This window comes from Mercurialis annua, linkage group LG5 (genome assembly GCF_937616625.2).
Source record: "Mercurialis annua linkage group LG5, ddMerAnnu1.2, whole genome shotgun sequence".
In the NCBI taxonomy this organism is placed as follows: domain Eukaryota; kingdom Viridiplantae; phylum Streptophyta; class Magnoliopsida; order Malpighiales; family Euphorbiaceae; genus Mercurialis; species Mercurialis annua.
Window position 1 is genome coordinate 8,685,613 of NC_065574.1, and position 14,323 is coordinate 8,699,935.

General features: G+C 31.3%; 3 protein-coding genes across 3 annotated transcripts; all 3 read right to left on the reverse strand.

The window, feature by feature from the left end:
• Window positions 1–1,594: 1,594 nt before the first annotated feature.
• LOC126682746 (uncharacterized) lies at window positions 1,595–4,858 on the reverse strand. Its single transcript, XM_050378498.2, has 8 exons — window positions 4,838–4,858; window positions 3,688–3,870; window positions 3,362–3,609; window positions 3,076–3,279; window positions 2,911–3,003; window positions 2,745–2,846; window positions 1,949–2,284; window positions 1,595–1,858 (listed from the first exon to the last, which is right to left on the reverse strand). The coding sequence occupies exons 2-8, from the start codon at window positions 3,860–3,862 to the stop codon at window positions 1,838–1,840; spliced, it is 1,179 nt and encodes a 392-aa protein (XP_050234455.1). The 5' UTR covers window positions 3,863–3,870; window positions 4,838–4,858; the 3' UTR covers window positions 1,595–1,837.
• A 1,527-nt stretch (window positions 4,859–6,385) lies between these two features.
• Window positions 6,386–8,124, reverse strand: LOC126681401 (probable aquaporin TIP1-2). Its single transcript, XM_050376940.2, has 3 exons — window positions 7,888–8,124; window positions 6,612–7,690; window positions 6,386–6,517 (listed from the first exon to the last, which is right to left on the reverse strand). Exons 1-2 carry the CDS (start codon window positions 7,999–8,001, stop codon window positions 6,902–6,904), a joined length of 903 nt encoding a protein of 300 aa, XP_050232897.2. The 5' UTR covers window positions 8,002–8,124; the 3' UTR covers window positions 6,386–6,517; window positions 6,612–6,901.
• Window positions 8,125–12,749: 4,625 nt separating this feature from the next.
• LOC126682747 (aquaporin TIP1-2-like) lies at window positions 12,750–14,323 on the reverse strand. The gene is made up of 2 exons (XM_050378499.2): window positions 14,122–14,323; window positions 12,750–13,703 (listed from the first exon to the last, which is right to left on the reverse strand). Exons 1-2 carry the CDS (start codon window positions 14,233–14,235, stop codon window positions 12,888–12,890), a joined length of 930 nt encoding a protein of 309 aa, XP_050234456.1. The 5' UTR covers window positions 14,236–14,323; the 3' UTR covers window positions 12,750–12,887.

Here is a 14,323-nt window from a genome sequence, read left to right on the forward strand (position 1 = left end):
GGCGTTCAGTTGATTAAAGGATGATGGAAATGATGAACAAATTTGATGTGATGAAGTTCAATGGAATTGGAAATTACGGATTGTATCAAAAACAGGTGAAAGATATATTGGCGCAATAAAGATTTTTGAAAACGACAAGTGATAGAAAACCTAACAATTGTTGTTTATTTTCTGTTTTTATTAGTTTAGTCAATTAAAAATTTCAAAATTCTTATTCATAGTTTAATTGCACATACTAAATTCATTTTCCATAGAGTTGATACTCCACATTTATTATATTACTTATTTGACACATTGTATATTTGAAATTTTGCACATCAACAGGTTAAATATTTTTACGGATATCGAACTATGATTTTTTTTATTTATAAAATGGTTACCGAGTTATAAAAAAATTGAAAATAGTTATCAATTTTTTTACAAAACGGTTAGCTAACTATATAAAGTTACAAAACAGCTACCAAACTATATATTTATTTCTTACAAAATGACACCGAATTATAGATTTAGACAAGGAAAAGTTGTACAACCATGCAACAAGTCGATAACCATTTAAAAAAATTATAATTCGATAACCGTTTATAAAAATATTATAATTCGGTAACTGTTTGTAATTTTTTTTATAATTCAGTAATTGTAAAGTAAAAACAAAATAGTTCAATAACTGTAGATTTTTGTAATTTTTTAATAATTCGATAACCATTTTATAAAAAGACTATAGTTTGAAAACTGTAAAAATATTTAACCCATACATCAACTTATTTATCATACAAATAATATAACATATTTAACTGTATTTTATTTTGATTTATGCTCTTCATATTTTTATACACCTTTTGAATATAACCGTGTTGAGTACTCAAAAAATAGAGTGGCAAGTATTTCAAAATAAAATATAATATTATAGATACTTTTGTCAAAGATATAAAAAATTATTTTATGTAATTAGAAGCGAGAGATTAACTAAATTATTCCCAAAAAAAAAGTAATGGAAATTGAATATTTTTTTCTTTCAATAATAGTAATATTTGATTTATTTCAATTAAACTACAATAAAATTACAAAAATAATTGTTTTTTGAGCCAAGGCATAAATTAGCTAAAAACCCTAATTAAACACACACGAAAGGAAGTTTAGAGACAGGATTACGTTTCTTTTCGGCACACACTACAACATATCTGACATTTAGGGGCGGTTATTTGGTCTTATAGGGGCGGTTATAACCGCCCCTATACGAAATAGCTGCGTTTTCCAATCCGCCCCTAAACCGCCGTTTTCCCCGGCGCCACTACAGTGTAGGGCCGGTTTTAAGGACTGCCGGGGTAACGTTGAACAATTGGGGCGAAGCGTAGGGGCGGTTATAACTGCCCCTAATTATATGTGTTTTTGTAAGGGGGGTTTCAACCGCCCCTGCATATATGTGTACTTATTTATGTAGGGGGGGTTATAACCGCCCCTACATAACCGCCCCTACATAACCGCCCCAACATAACATTTGCTTATCCGACACATTTTTTATATAGAAAGAACCTGATTACTTATTTACTTCCCTAAACAAACTAAATGCATTGTAATTTAAAATAAAACCTGAAAATGCTACTAAAACAATTTCTTTACTGATCATAACCATTTACAAATATTTCTATCTAGACCCAAAATGGATTCCAACAAAAGTGTTTATAATCAATATCTAAACACAGCTGATAACAAAGTATCTAGATAATCAACAAAAATTGTCGTAGATAATCGCATTGCAAAACAATGACCATCCTGCATTAGAATGTTGCTAATAGTGTGCCTGCTGAATGTTGCTAAACCGAGTTGAATTCCAAACTAACTAACTTGAAGAATGACCATCCTGCATATATTGAACAAAATGATATACTTATCAGAATCCATTAAATCTCTCAAACATTAACATGTAATTAATTAATATATAAAAAAATACCTGATGATTATCAACTCCTGTAGATGTCCATTGTCCTGGAAATTGCTTGTTGATAAACGCTTTTAAAGCATCCACGGTTTTAGACATATTATGTAGTTGTTCCTTAAGATCTTTAACCTCTTCTGACTGACATACATTTGTAGTGTTATGGCATCTTCCTCCAACATCATACCTAGTCGGTCCAAAATACTTTATAGGAGTGACTCCAGAACCCAAACCACGTACTCTCCCATTATGCTCTGGACCCATTAGCTCTTGAAAGATCTCTTCGTTCACTTTAGCTAAATTCGTACTCGAACCTTCACTGTGTTCTTCCCGAAGCTTCTTAGCTTTATCCTAAAAGATTCACAACAAAAATTTTAGTATCTAACTAAAACATGTAATATAGGACAATGAATTGCTAATTAACAAACTCATTATTTGCACCATTCCAATGTCATTGCATTACCAAATTTGTATGTTTTCTAATGCATGTTGTATTCTCCACTGTTTGCTTGTGTAATCTAATTGGATTCAAATGTCCATATATCCCAGTTTGGTAATATCAAGAGATTGGGAATTGCTAGGAATAAAAAGGTCGGATATATATATTAATTTAGTTATTGTCTTCTGCAGAAACAATTATGTATGTTTTCCCTTCACAAAGAACCAAAATAATCTAGCTCAGCCTAATAATAGACATGGTATATTAATCTCTTGAATTAATAAAAATGGCAAGATTCAAAATGAGTGCATACTGTTAATTGAAATCCGAAAACCATATTTCTAGAAAATTTAAAAGAAGAGATAAGAGTACCATTAGCTCTTTACTATTATCATCAATATATGTGCCGTCCTTCTTCTTATGAGTCTTCTCATAAAATGTAAGTCGATCAGGAGCCTTTCCGTTTTGTATTTCCTAAAAATATGAAATTTTGTTAGAGATTTAAATTAAAACAAAATCAATTTAATCACATAATTACCATTTCTTTCCTCAGCCTCGCATAACTTTTCCTTCCAGTAGTTTGTTTGTTTTTCTTCTTGTTGGCATTGGCAGTATTTATTTGGCTTACTTTCTAAAAACAAAACAAAAATTAATCATACAATTTATCATTTAAAATAAACAATCACATAAACTAAATACAAACCTGACTTTGTTCAGTGTACCATCCATTCACCAAAATACGCCATTGAGCTGCTTCAACTCCTTTCGGAACATTCGTTAGAACTTGATCTTTAGGTTTATTGCGACTGAAATGTTGCAATTTTAGGTCAGATTTGTAATCCCTCCATTTTTTACCCACTGATTCAAGAACCCATCTTTTTGTCTCGGGAGGAATCAAAAATTTCTCCTATCACATCAAATAATATTCAGTTAGATCTTAGTTTAAAGTTAAATAATTATAGAAATTAAAATTGTAAAAGTTTCTATACCTGCACCAAAGTTAAAATATCGTCACGAAATGATTTATAATCTTTGCTATCCCATCTAGGCATATCCAATGGTGCGTATTTCCCATTCAATGCAATAGTCCCTAAGAAGGATCCAAGTGTTGCACCTTCTCTCGAACATGGAACTCCAAATTCATCTACTTCTACATATATCTTTTCATCCTTTTCCATATTCCATACAGAAGACATTGTTGTTCTCCCTCTCTTTTTAAATCGCCTTCCATCATTGTCTACAAGTAATTTAATTAACTTACTTTGTACTACATAATAAAATATAATTGAAAAGTACGTAAGAATTTACATACTACCTATCATTTCTGTGCAAGTATCAACAATAGGTTGACAGCTCTCTGGTTCAACTGGTTGTGATTGTGAAGATGCATTGCTTCCATTTTGATTATTCACTTGTTGAATCGAGGCTTCAGAATATGAACTATCTGTCACAATCCTTAAGTTATGCAAGCTACGAGACTTTGACACCATTTGTAATCCTGCATTTTACAATAAATACTGATCAGTAATCAATTGAGTGCAATACTATAATCATACAAATAATTAAGCTTCTTTTAACTAAGAATAAATTAAACAATGTGCAAAAATGACTAATTACCTGATGCGATGTGCAAAAAACAGATTACAACTCATGAAAATAACCTCAAAAAAACAGAGCAGTAGTTGCTATAAAAATATCAAAGCATAGAAAATGCTTTAAGTAACAGACAACCAATTTCAAATTATTCTCATAAAAACAGAACAACGGTAGCTATAAAAATATGAAAGCTTAGAAAATGCTAAGCGTCGTCATTGTTTACATTAACCCTTGCCCAAGCAGGTTGCATTTGTTCACATAATATCTGCCTACTAATGGAAGTAAAAGAATCATCATCTCCTTCCGTGTGACCCATATCAAATGCATCTCTAGGTTTAATTTTAATAGCCACATGCCAATTTTGATCACTTGGATCTTCCACATAGAATACTTGATCAGCTTGAGAAGAGAAAATATATGGATCATCAGCTACATTGTCACCCGTATGAATTAACTGAGAGAAGTTAACTAATGTATACCCAAATTCATCTTTTCTCATTCCAGCACTATTGTGAACATCAATCCAATCACATTTAAATAATACAACCTTAAAACTCCCATAGTAATTTAATTCAACAATATCTCTTAGTTTTCCAAAGTATTCCACACCCCCTCCTTCAGATTTGTTAACTACACCGCTATTTTGAGTCAATCTTTGCTCTTCACGGGTCTTGGTATGAAATCTAATTCCATTGATAATGAAACCAGAAAATCTTCTTGCTACCTTGTTAGGACCCCTACCTAGGGCCACAATTTCAGCAGAGATAGTCGAGTCACGCACTAGACCTATAACCTATAAAATTTTAAAAATACAATAAGGGTAAACTCTAAATGTTAAAACTACAAACACAATCAGATTATGTACTAACCTTGCTTTGAAGCCAAATGTGAAACTTTTCATTTATCAACATTTCCAAGTCATTTGGATTTAGGCGAGATTGTCTACGCCGTTTTCTTTTCTCGATATCAATAAACTCTCTACATTTATAATTAAAAATTGGCAATGTTAAGACTAAACTCCTAGTAGTAAGTTGCAATATCATGATAAAGTTTAACTTACTGGCGATATTGTACAAGTTGATCACAATGTCGTAGCACGTAACGGTGCGCTTGAATTAAAGATTTATCATCTAAGACAATATCTTCAATCCTCCCTATAGTTTGACCAGCACTTGCAAATAAGTATTTCATGTATTGATTAGTAGGCGGATCTGGATTTCGCAAAGGTCGATTGAATTTTGTCTCAACTCCTTCAAGATACCGAGAACAAAATGTTAAGCATTCATTTGCTATGTACCACTCAGCAATCGACCCTTCTGGATGAGCTCTATTTCGAACAGATGATTTATAAGTAACAAATTCCCTAAAATAATGAAAGAATTAAGAATTAAAAAAATGAAGAGAGTAAGAAATAATTGAACTCAATTTCTATGGTTTACCTTTCACTAGGATACATCCATCTATAATGCACCGGACCGCCAAGTTTAACTTCCTCTACTAGGTGAACCATTAGATGAACCATTATGGTGAAAAACCCGGGAAGAAAGGTCATCTCCATATGACAAAGAGTCAAAACAAGATTTTGTGATTTCACGAGTAATAAGATCTGCCAAAGTAAACAAAAATAAGAGTTAGCATGTCAATTATGAAAAATATAAAATGATTACTACATAGTAGGCAAATTTTCATGTCGTACAGAGCATTCTTATCCGAATCTGAAAAGATAAGGTAGTATTGTGATTTTGAGTATATGAATAAATGCCAAATAGAAATTGTCACAAATTGTCATAATTACTCTTGTAATATTTTTAAACAGTTACCTAAACCTAATAAGCTAATAAGCTGTTTTATTGCATATGAAAAGATAATAAGTAGATAACCTAAGATAGGAAAAATGTATTTAATATTTTAACAAAACACTGCTAACAACATTTTAAAGTATAAACTTCATATAAAATCAGCAGCTAATGAATCTCAAGAAGTTATCAGTTTCTGATGATCAATTCTCAATTCTAGCAAGGCAACAACAACAGGACAACATAAGCACCACCAATAAAATCATATGTAAAAAGTACAGATAAATACTGAAATAAGCTTGATATCACAATTTTATAATTGCAATACAGAAGACAATGTTGCCCCATTGGCATTGATCAAATAAGCAAAAAATGCAGGTTTCTAATGAAAGGTAAAATTAAGCTGAAGGGTGTAATGTTGCTAATCATTAACTGTTTTAATTCATTGACAATTAAACAGGTCCTAAAAGGGTGTAATATTGCTAATCATTAACAATTAAAAAGAACAATCAAAACTTAAGCATTGCTAATAACACAAAATCTGAACCTATTTTCAAAAAACAACCCAAACATTAGAAGAGAAAATCACAATAGAAAAAATAACAGTTTAACACATTACCGAGAAATGAACAGAAGATTCTTTACCGATCTAGTGCGGATCTAGATTGTGATTTGAATTGATGAAACGTTAGCAAGCTCGAAACCCTAACTTTTGCAAATCGCTCGGAAATATCAATCAATTAACCGAAAATCCTAGAAGATAAAACCAATCATTAAGAGAGATCAATGACCTATTTACAGATTGAAGGAGAAATATGATAAAACTCAATAAAAGAACCGTGGAGACCTAAAAATTGAGAACTGAGAAAGATGATAAAACCCATCATTGATGAAGAGCAGCTAAAGAGACGAAGAACAGCGTTTGTACTCGGAGTGAATCGAAGAGACGAAGAAAAAGAGGTGATGGTGGCGAACAGCTAAAGAGACGAAGAAAAAGAAAGTGAATCGTATTTTACAAAAGTGAAAAAAGAAAAGAGAAATTACTTTTATTTTATCAACCGCCCCTAAGTTTCGTCCCTATAAAACTTAAATACTTGGCGTGGGGCATTTGCCAAAACCGCCCCTACTATACCGCCGTTAAAAACAGCATCTGTTGTAGTGACAAGAGGCACTCCTAATAATCTTAACAAGGTCTTCTTCCACCTCTGCCCTTACAAATCCTCGCTTCGGTAGCATCAAACTATAACCATAGTAAATTACGCAAGCACAAAATGGTCCCACCCAGAAAACCCAATGTCCTTCCCATAAATCACCACCCACAACCAGCAGCGGACCTAAACATCTCGCCGGGTTCAGCCCAACACCGCCGTATCCAGGCCGTCCGGTTACCGTAATCGATACAAAAACGGACGTTGCATAAATCCCTGATATGATCACACAAACCATAGTCAACCCTAAATCTATGCATTTTTGCTTGTCTACAATGATAGTCATTGCAACATATAGCACCATAAACGTGCATAAAATCTCTATTATCAGCGCTGTTCCGACGCTTACTCCGGCTCCGTTTCCGTTAATCATGCAGCCAGCTAAAGCGTATTTCTGTGCTAAATTGTGATCCATTACAGCTTTTAGTAGAAGATAAGCTATCAATGCACCGCAAAGTTGTCCCAGAGAATAGCAGAAAGCTCGAACGAAGGTTATTACGCCTCTTAGCGCTGCGATGAGCGAAAAAGCCGGGCTAAAGAGGCCGCCGGATAAAGGGATCGTCACCATAAGCCAAAGGAAAGCAACGATGAAGATAGCAATTGGGATTATGAATTTAGGTTCTGACTGAGTTGATTCCAAACATGCAATTATGGCTGTCGAGAGAGTAAACAAAAATGTACCACTTGCTACTAGCTCAGTAACTGATGCTCTCCACATCTATAAAATTCAAGAAAAGAGTTATATTAGAAGTCAGATAGAATAACACTATCCAATATGATGAAACTTATCAAATGTTCTATGAGTTTTTATGTTATTACCAAAAGTTTACGAATTGTTCTACAGATATGGAATAATTTATTATAAAAATAACTTAAAATGTTGAATTAGATTTTACTTTTTTCTTAAGTAATTACCTCTAATGTGTAGAGTTCATCAACGCCCAGCCGAGTGAGAAATGTTGGTTCTGAAGATTGTTTGCCTTTTGGAGTAGATGCCTCACGAAAAATTGGGGATTCTCCAAATTCCATCACTAAGGTTCTTTTTTCCTTTTGATATGAAATGACTTGAACTTCAGTTCTTTTTTAATAGGAATGAATTCAAATGATCAAGTGAATGCAAAAGAAGAAATTTTTTTCTATTTAAAGAAGTACTTAGGGATGTAATTGCAATGAAATCAATAGATAAACAAATGAATAAACCTCGTTAGGTAGGCTAGCTGGCTGGTTGGCCTTTATGCATTATTTCCACATCAATAATTATTGAACATGTTTAAATATAATTTAACATGTGTGAGAATAAAATAATTAAAATATAATGGCTAGGGCATGAAGTATGACTTGATGAAGATGCTAGGTAGACGACATAAAAATAGAATATTATTAGATTGAAATATATCTAGTCATAATTTTTTATGGTTTTTTAAAAGATATTAAATTTTTTAGGTCACTCAATTTATTCAAAATTTTAGAGAGAGTACTATGTTTTAAATCGTCAAAAAACAAAATCACTCAGTTATCATTTTAATTATTACAACGAAAGTCATTGTTGTTAAAAAATACAAAAATGGCAACGCTTTTACTTACATGGCATGCCATCATTATAAAAACAAATATAAGTTACTTTCCATTTTTCAACAAAAGATACAATTCAATATAAGTTACTTTCCGTGACCTCTCGTTATAATAAAATCATAATCGAGCAATCTTTTTTTAACAATTTAAAACATAATGCCTTTCTATAATTTCGGATAAACTGAGTTATCCACAAAATGTAATATCCGATTTTTAAATTAAAATAGAATCAATATTTTATTTTTTATTAGCTATATATACTATATATTTAATAAATAATAAATAGGAGAAATTAATTTCTTATATCCACAACTTTGATTATTTTGTCAAATATATTTTTAATATATAATTTACATATTCAGATCCGTCAAGTTTAAGAATAATTGAAATAAATTATCCAATCCCAAAATATTTTTGAAATAGATCTATTTTTAGAAATTATTTTGTAAGTTTTTGATTTTATAAATAATTTTTTTATACAATTGATTTTTATTTAGGAAGGCTGTTTAGGTTTAAAATGAGAATTATATATCCAAAAATATGTTAATTAAAGGTTTGATATACTTATTTCAATTCTCAAAATTGACAGATAAAAATGACCAAATTATATATTAAGAATATATTTAGCAAAATAATCAAAATTGCGGATATATATATATGAGTGAAATTAAGAAAAAAAGATGAACGGCGTTCTTCTGACCTCTAATAATTGTTCCTCTATTTCTTTTAATGTCCTTGTCTATTTTTTTTTAATTATTTCATTATAGGCTAAAGGATTTAATATGTTAATATTTTTATCAAAATTATAAATATATTTTCAAAAAGAATTTGTAAGAATCTAGTTTATCAATTTTATAATATGTGACAAATATATCTAACTTTTAATTTAAATTAACTTTTTATAACTTATTTTTTTGGTTAGTAATTTTAATTTTAATTTAATGAACGATCATTTTTAATTGATTTTTTATTTCTGGTTAATGATTTAATTTTTAATTTAATGAATGATCATTTTATATAATTGATTTTTTTATTTCAGTTTATAAAGGGTTATAAGATTTTAAAATGAGAGTTATGTGTTTGAAAATAAATTTAAATTGAAAATTAAATTTATTTATCATAAATTATAAAATTAATGGACTAAACTGCCTTAAACTTCTTGTAAAAAATATCTAACTTTTTCGACTTTTTTTTAATTTATACTCTAAATTTATAATTAACTTTAATTCATTTCAATTGTAACTATTTGTTCAAATTGAAATGAAAAAAGATTTAAAATGCCTTTCATACTGCTTCATATAATTTTAATTTCATTTTTTACCATCAAATTTTTTATAGATGAAGTAATATGAAGGGTATATTAAAATTTTTTTTCCACTAATTTAAACAAACAATTACAATGAAATTAAGAAATGGAAAAGTTAGCTAACATTGAAGATTTTTTAAAAATCTAGATCATAAAAAACATGTCAAAAAAATATAAAATTTATATTTATAATTGAGCTTACATTTTTATAATTTTTTAGTTCAATTATTGTTGCACATACTACATCATAATATTTATATGGGCCATAACAATCTTGGCCGTCTCTTTAAAAAAAAAAAATTAACATGTGCATGCAAGACGAATTATTTGTAAAGTAGAAAACAAGCATGTGAAAACAAAACAGAAATTGTTTATATAGTATATAGCAAGGGTGGTCATAAATCACCTACTTCAGTTTCTGTTATTTTAACCTGATAAATTGGAAATAACAATGACCTCTAATTAGGTGAGCAAGTTAACACTGGTCCAACCTGGTAACTGAAATATACACCTGAAGAAATTTAATAATCAAATAGATTTTGATTAATCAGTTGTGTACATTTTACAAATATACCACATGATACATAATTCAAAATGCAAATAAACTATTTTTTATTATCTTCCCGTAAATTAAACATGAGTAGAAACTAGGCCAAACTCATGTAAAGGCTCCTATACTATACTTCATTTTTGTATTTTCTGATACCTCTACTTATCTATTTTTTATTTTCAGGTCCTTTTTAAGTTTTTTCCAGTCCTTTTGTGTGACTGGAGGAAAAAAAGATTGTAAGTGAAGGGACTAAAGGAAAAAAAATTATAAGTATAGGGACTGAAAAAAAACTCAAAAAGGACCTCAAAATCAAAAATAGGTAAGTAGAAAGACCAGATAATACAAAAATGAAGTATAAGGACCTACGGAAAAAAAAAAAAAAATACAGGGACCTCTAGATGGATTAAGCCTAAAAACTATGATCAACTTGATCTGAGGAGTTTCAAATTATATTTTTGTAAATGGCTTGGTTAATGCATGTGCAATTCAATTATCAAAACTGATGTAAGTGTAACAAACTTGTAGCATCTTTTTGCTGTTGCACTCAATTGAAATAACACACTTACAGAAGCATGAATCACTTTGTTGATTTATTATGCAAGCAGTTGGCCATTTAAATAGCCTTACAGATATGAGACTACTCAAAGCAAAATATCCACTACTATAAATGTGGAATGTTACGTACAAAATCAAAACTAACTTAATCCAATCTATGCTAAATATCTCCTAAGACATAGGAGTTTATTTTTGCAACTTAACAACTAAAGAAGACCAAGTCTAACCCAACATTACCTCTCCTAAACTGACTGTTATCACAATCAGTTTATTACATCGCACACTCCTAGCTAGCTTTTCTCTTAACTTTGTGAATGTTTCCAGCTTAATTGGCTTCATCATGATGTCCGCACGTTGTTCTTTTGTTCCACAATGAACCAGCTTAATGACCTTTTCCGTCACAAGATCTCTTAGAAAATGAAACCTGATATCTATATGCTTGCTTCTCCCATAAAGTACTGGATTCTTTGACAATTTTATAGTTGAACTATTGTCATCACACATAATCATAGTACCTTGAACTTGAATCATACTGAACTGACATGCACAAGCAGCTGCTGCAGTGAATTCAGCTTAAGTAGTTGACAAACTACTAGAAAACTGCATTTTAGCAACGGATTTTTCCGTCGGTAAATTAAGTTTTCCGTTGGTAAAAGACTAAAATTTGTCGCTAAATCAACATTTTCCCATCGGTAATTTGCTGTTTTCTAGTAGTTTGTTTCTTGAATACCCAAGATACAGCCTTTCTACTCAATAAAAAAACATATTCACTTGTGCTTCTCCATCCCCTGCATAATCACTAGTATGAACTCATTAGAAACTCCTCTTTTATATATCACTCCAAAACCTGTAGTTCCCTTCAGATAGCGCAATACCCTTTTTGTAGCTTGCATGTGCTGCTCTAAGGGATCCGACATATACCTGCTTAATAGACATACCACAAACATTAAATCAGGTCTTCTGGCTATAATATACATCAAGCTCCCAATTAACTGCTTATACAAAGTGGCATCAACTTTAGCTCCTCCTCCCTCCTTTGATAATTTTGAACCTGACACAATTGAATTTTTTAGCTGCATTTCCATCTTGAAGATTGAATTTTTCTAGCAGTTCTTCAGCGTACTTCTTCTGACTAATAAATATCCATCTCTTCTCTTGGATCACTTCCACATCTCCTTCTGTTTCTACAAAGAGTGTATGCTCATAATCACATCATAAAGTTACTAGCCTCTTATCCTCATCAGAAAATTCCTCTCCTGTGAAATACTCTTGCAGGTGATTTTCTTCCGGTTGTGATAATGAATACAACTAATTGATTGGGAGAGATTATTAGAGCATAATTATAAAACCAAACCACTATATTTGGATTATGTGGTCTATATGGAAAACTAATTCTTAATGTTTTATTTATATATTGTTGATTATTTTTTATTAATGGGCAGGTGTGATAGAAAGAGTGATTTGAGGTGTCGGGTTATCGTTCTCTTTGGCAAACTCTTTGATTCCTCTTCATTTGGGAGGTTTGAAAAGCTCGGATTCACATAGGTTGATATCATCTCATTGGTCTATTCTACCGTGTGCAGAGCCGTGACTTTCTACAAAGACATCATTCAACTTTTATAGCCATTTGTTTTTTCTCGAAAATATTTTTACCTTCCACTTTTGTGTGATTGAATTAATCCATTAATCATTTATCTAAAAAAAATAATAAATTTTTTATGAAAAATAAAACTACTAATTGTTGATAAAAAAATTTATAAGAGATTAACTAAATATTTCCAAAGAAAAACAACAGAAACGAATATTTTGTTATAATTATATTTAATTTCTTTTCATTAAGCCCATAATAGAATTACAAGAATAATTCTTCCGAGCTAGGTTATCAATTTACTGAAAACCTGGAAGAATTACACTTGGTATACAAGCAGATAATTAAACACACACAAAAGGAAGTTTAGAGACAGGATTCCGTTTCTTTTCCGCACAAGAGGCACTCCTAATCATCTTAACAAGGTCTTCTTCCACCTCTGCTCTCACAAATCCTCGCTTCGGTAGCATCAAACTATAACCATAGTAAATTACGCAAGCACAAAATGGTCCCACCCAGAAAACCCAATGTCCTTCCCATAAATCACCACCCATGACCAGCAGCGGACCTAAACATCTCGCCGGGTTCAGCCCAACACCGCCGTATCCAGGCCGTCCGGTTACCGTAATCGATACGAAAACCGACGTTGCATAAATCCCTGATATGATCACACAAACCATAGTCAACCCTAAATTTATGCATTTTTGCTTGTCTGTAATGATAGTCATGGCAACATATAGCACCATAAACGTGCATAATATCTCTATTATCAGCGCTGTTCCGACGCTTACGCCGGCTCCGTTTCCGTTAATCATGCAGCCAGCTAAAGCGTATTTTTGTGCTAAGTTGCGGTCCATTACAATTTTCAATAGAAGATAAGCTATCAGTGCACCGCAAAGTTGTCCCACACAATAAAAGAAAGCTCGAACGAAGGTTATTACGCCTCTTAGCGCTGCGATGAGCGAAAAAGCCGGGCTGAAGAGGCCGCCGGATAAAGGAACCGTCACCATAAGCCAAAGGAAAGCAACAACGAAGATGACAATTGGGATTATGAATTCAGGGTCTGACTGTTTTGATTCCAAGCATGCGATTATGCCTGTTGAGAGAGTAAATAAAAATGTACCACTTGCTACTAGCTCAGTAACTGCTGCTCTCCACATCTATAAAATTCAAGAAAGTAAAAACTACTATGAGAAGTCAAATAAAATTATACCAAAAAAAGAGAGGCTTATATCGAAAAAATAAATAAATTGATAAAATTATGGTAAAATTAGAAATATATATTGAATAAAAAATATTTCAGTTTACCTTGTAAATTTGTGATTTGTGTTAATTATGTAAAATAACAAATAATAAAGAAGACAGTCTAATTGATAGAGATCAAATGTATATTTACCCCTTAACTTATTTTAAAACAATTTCAAGGTAAGGAAAACTCGAATTATAATACTCCTGTTTTATTTAATTGTTTATTTAGTACAATATATTTATCTCCAATTACTTATCCTTTTAGGATTTCAATGTGAACTTAGTTATTATCAAATTAAATTAAACTATACCAATATCTTAAGTGTTTACCTCTAATGTGTAGAGTTCATGGACGCCCAGCCGAGTGAGAAACGTTGGTTCTGAAGATTGCATGCCTTTAGGAGTGGATACCTCGCGAAAAATTGGAGATTCTCCAAATTCCATGACTGCAATTCTTGTTTTATATATAAGAAATGACTTGAACTTCAAATGTTCAGTTCTTTTTTGAGAAATGAGTTCAAATGATCAAGTG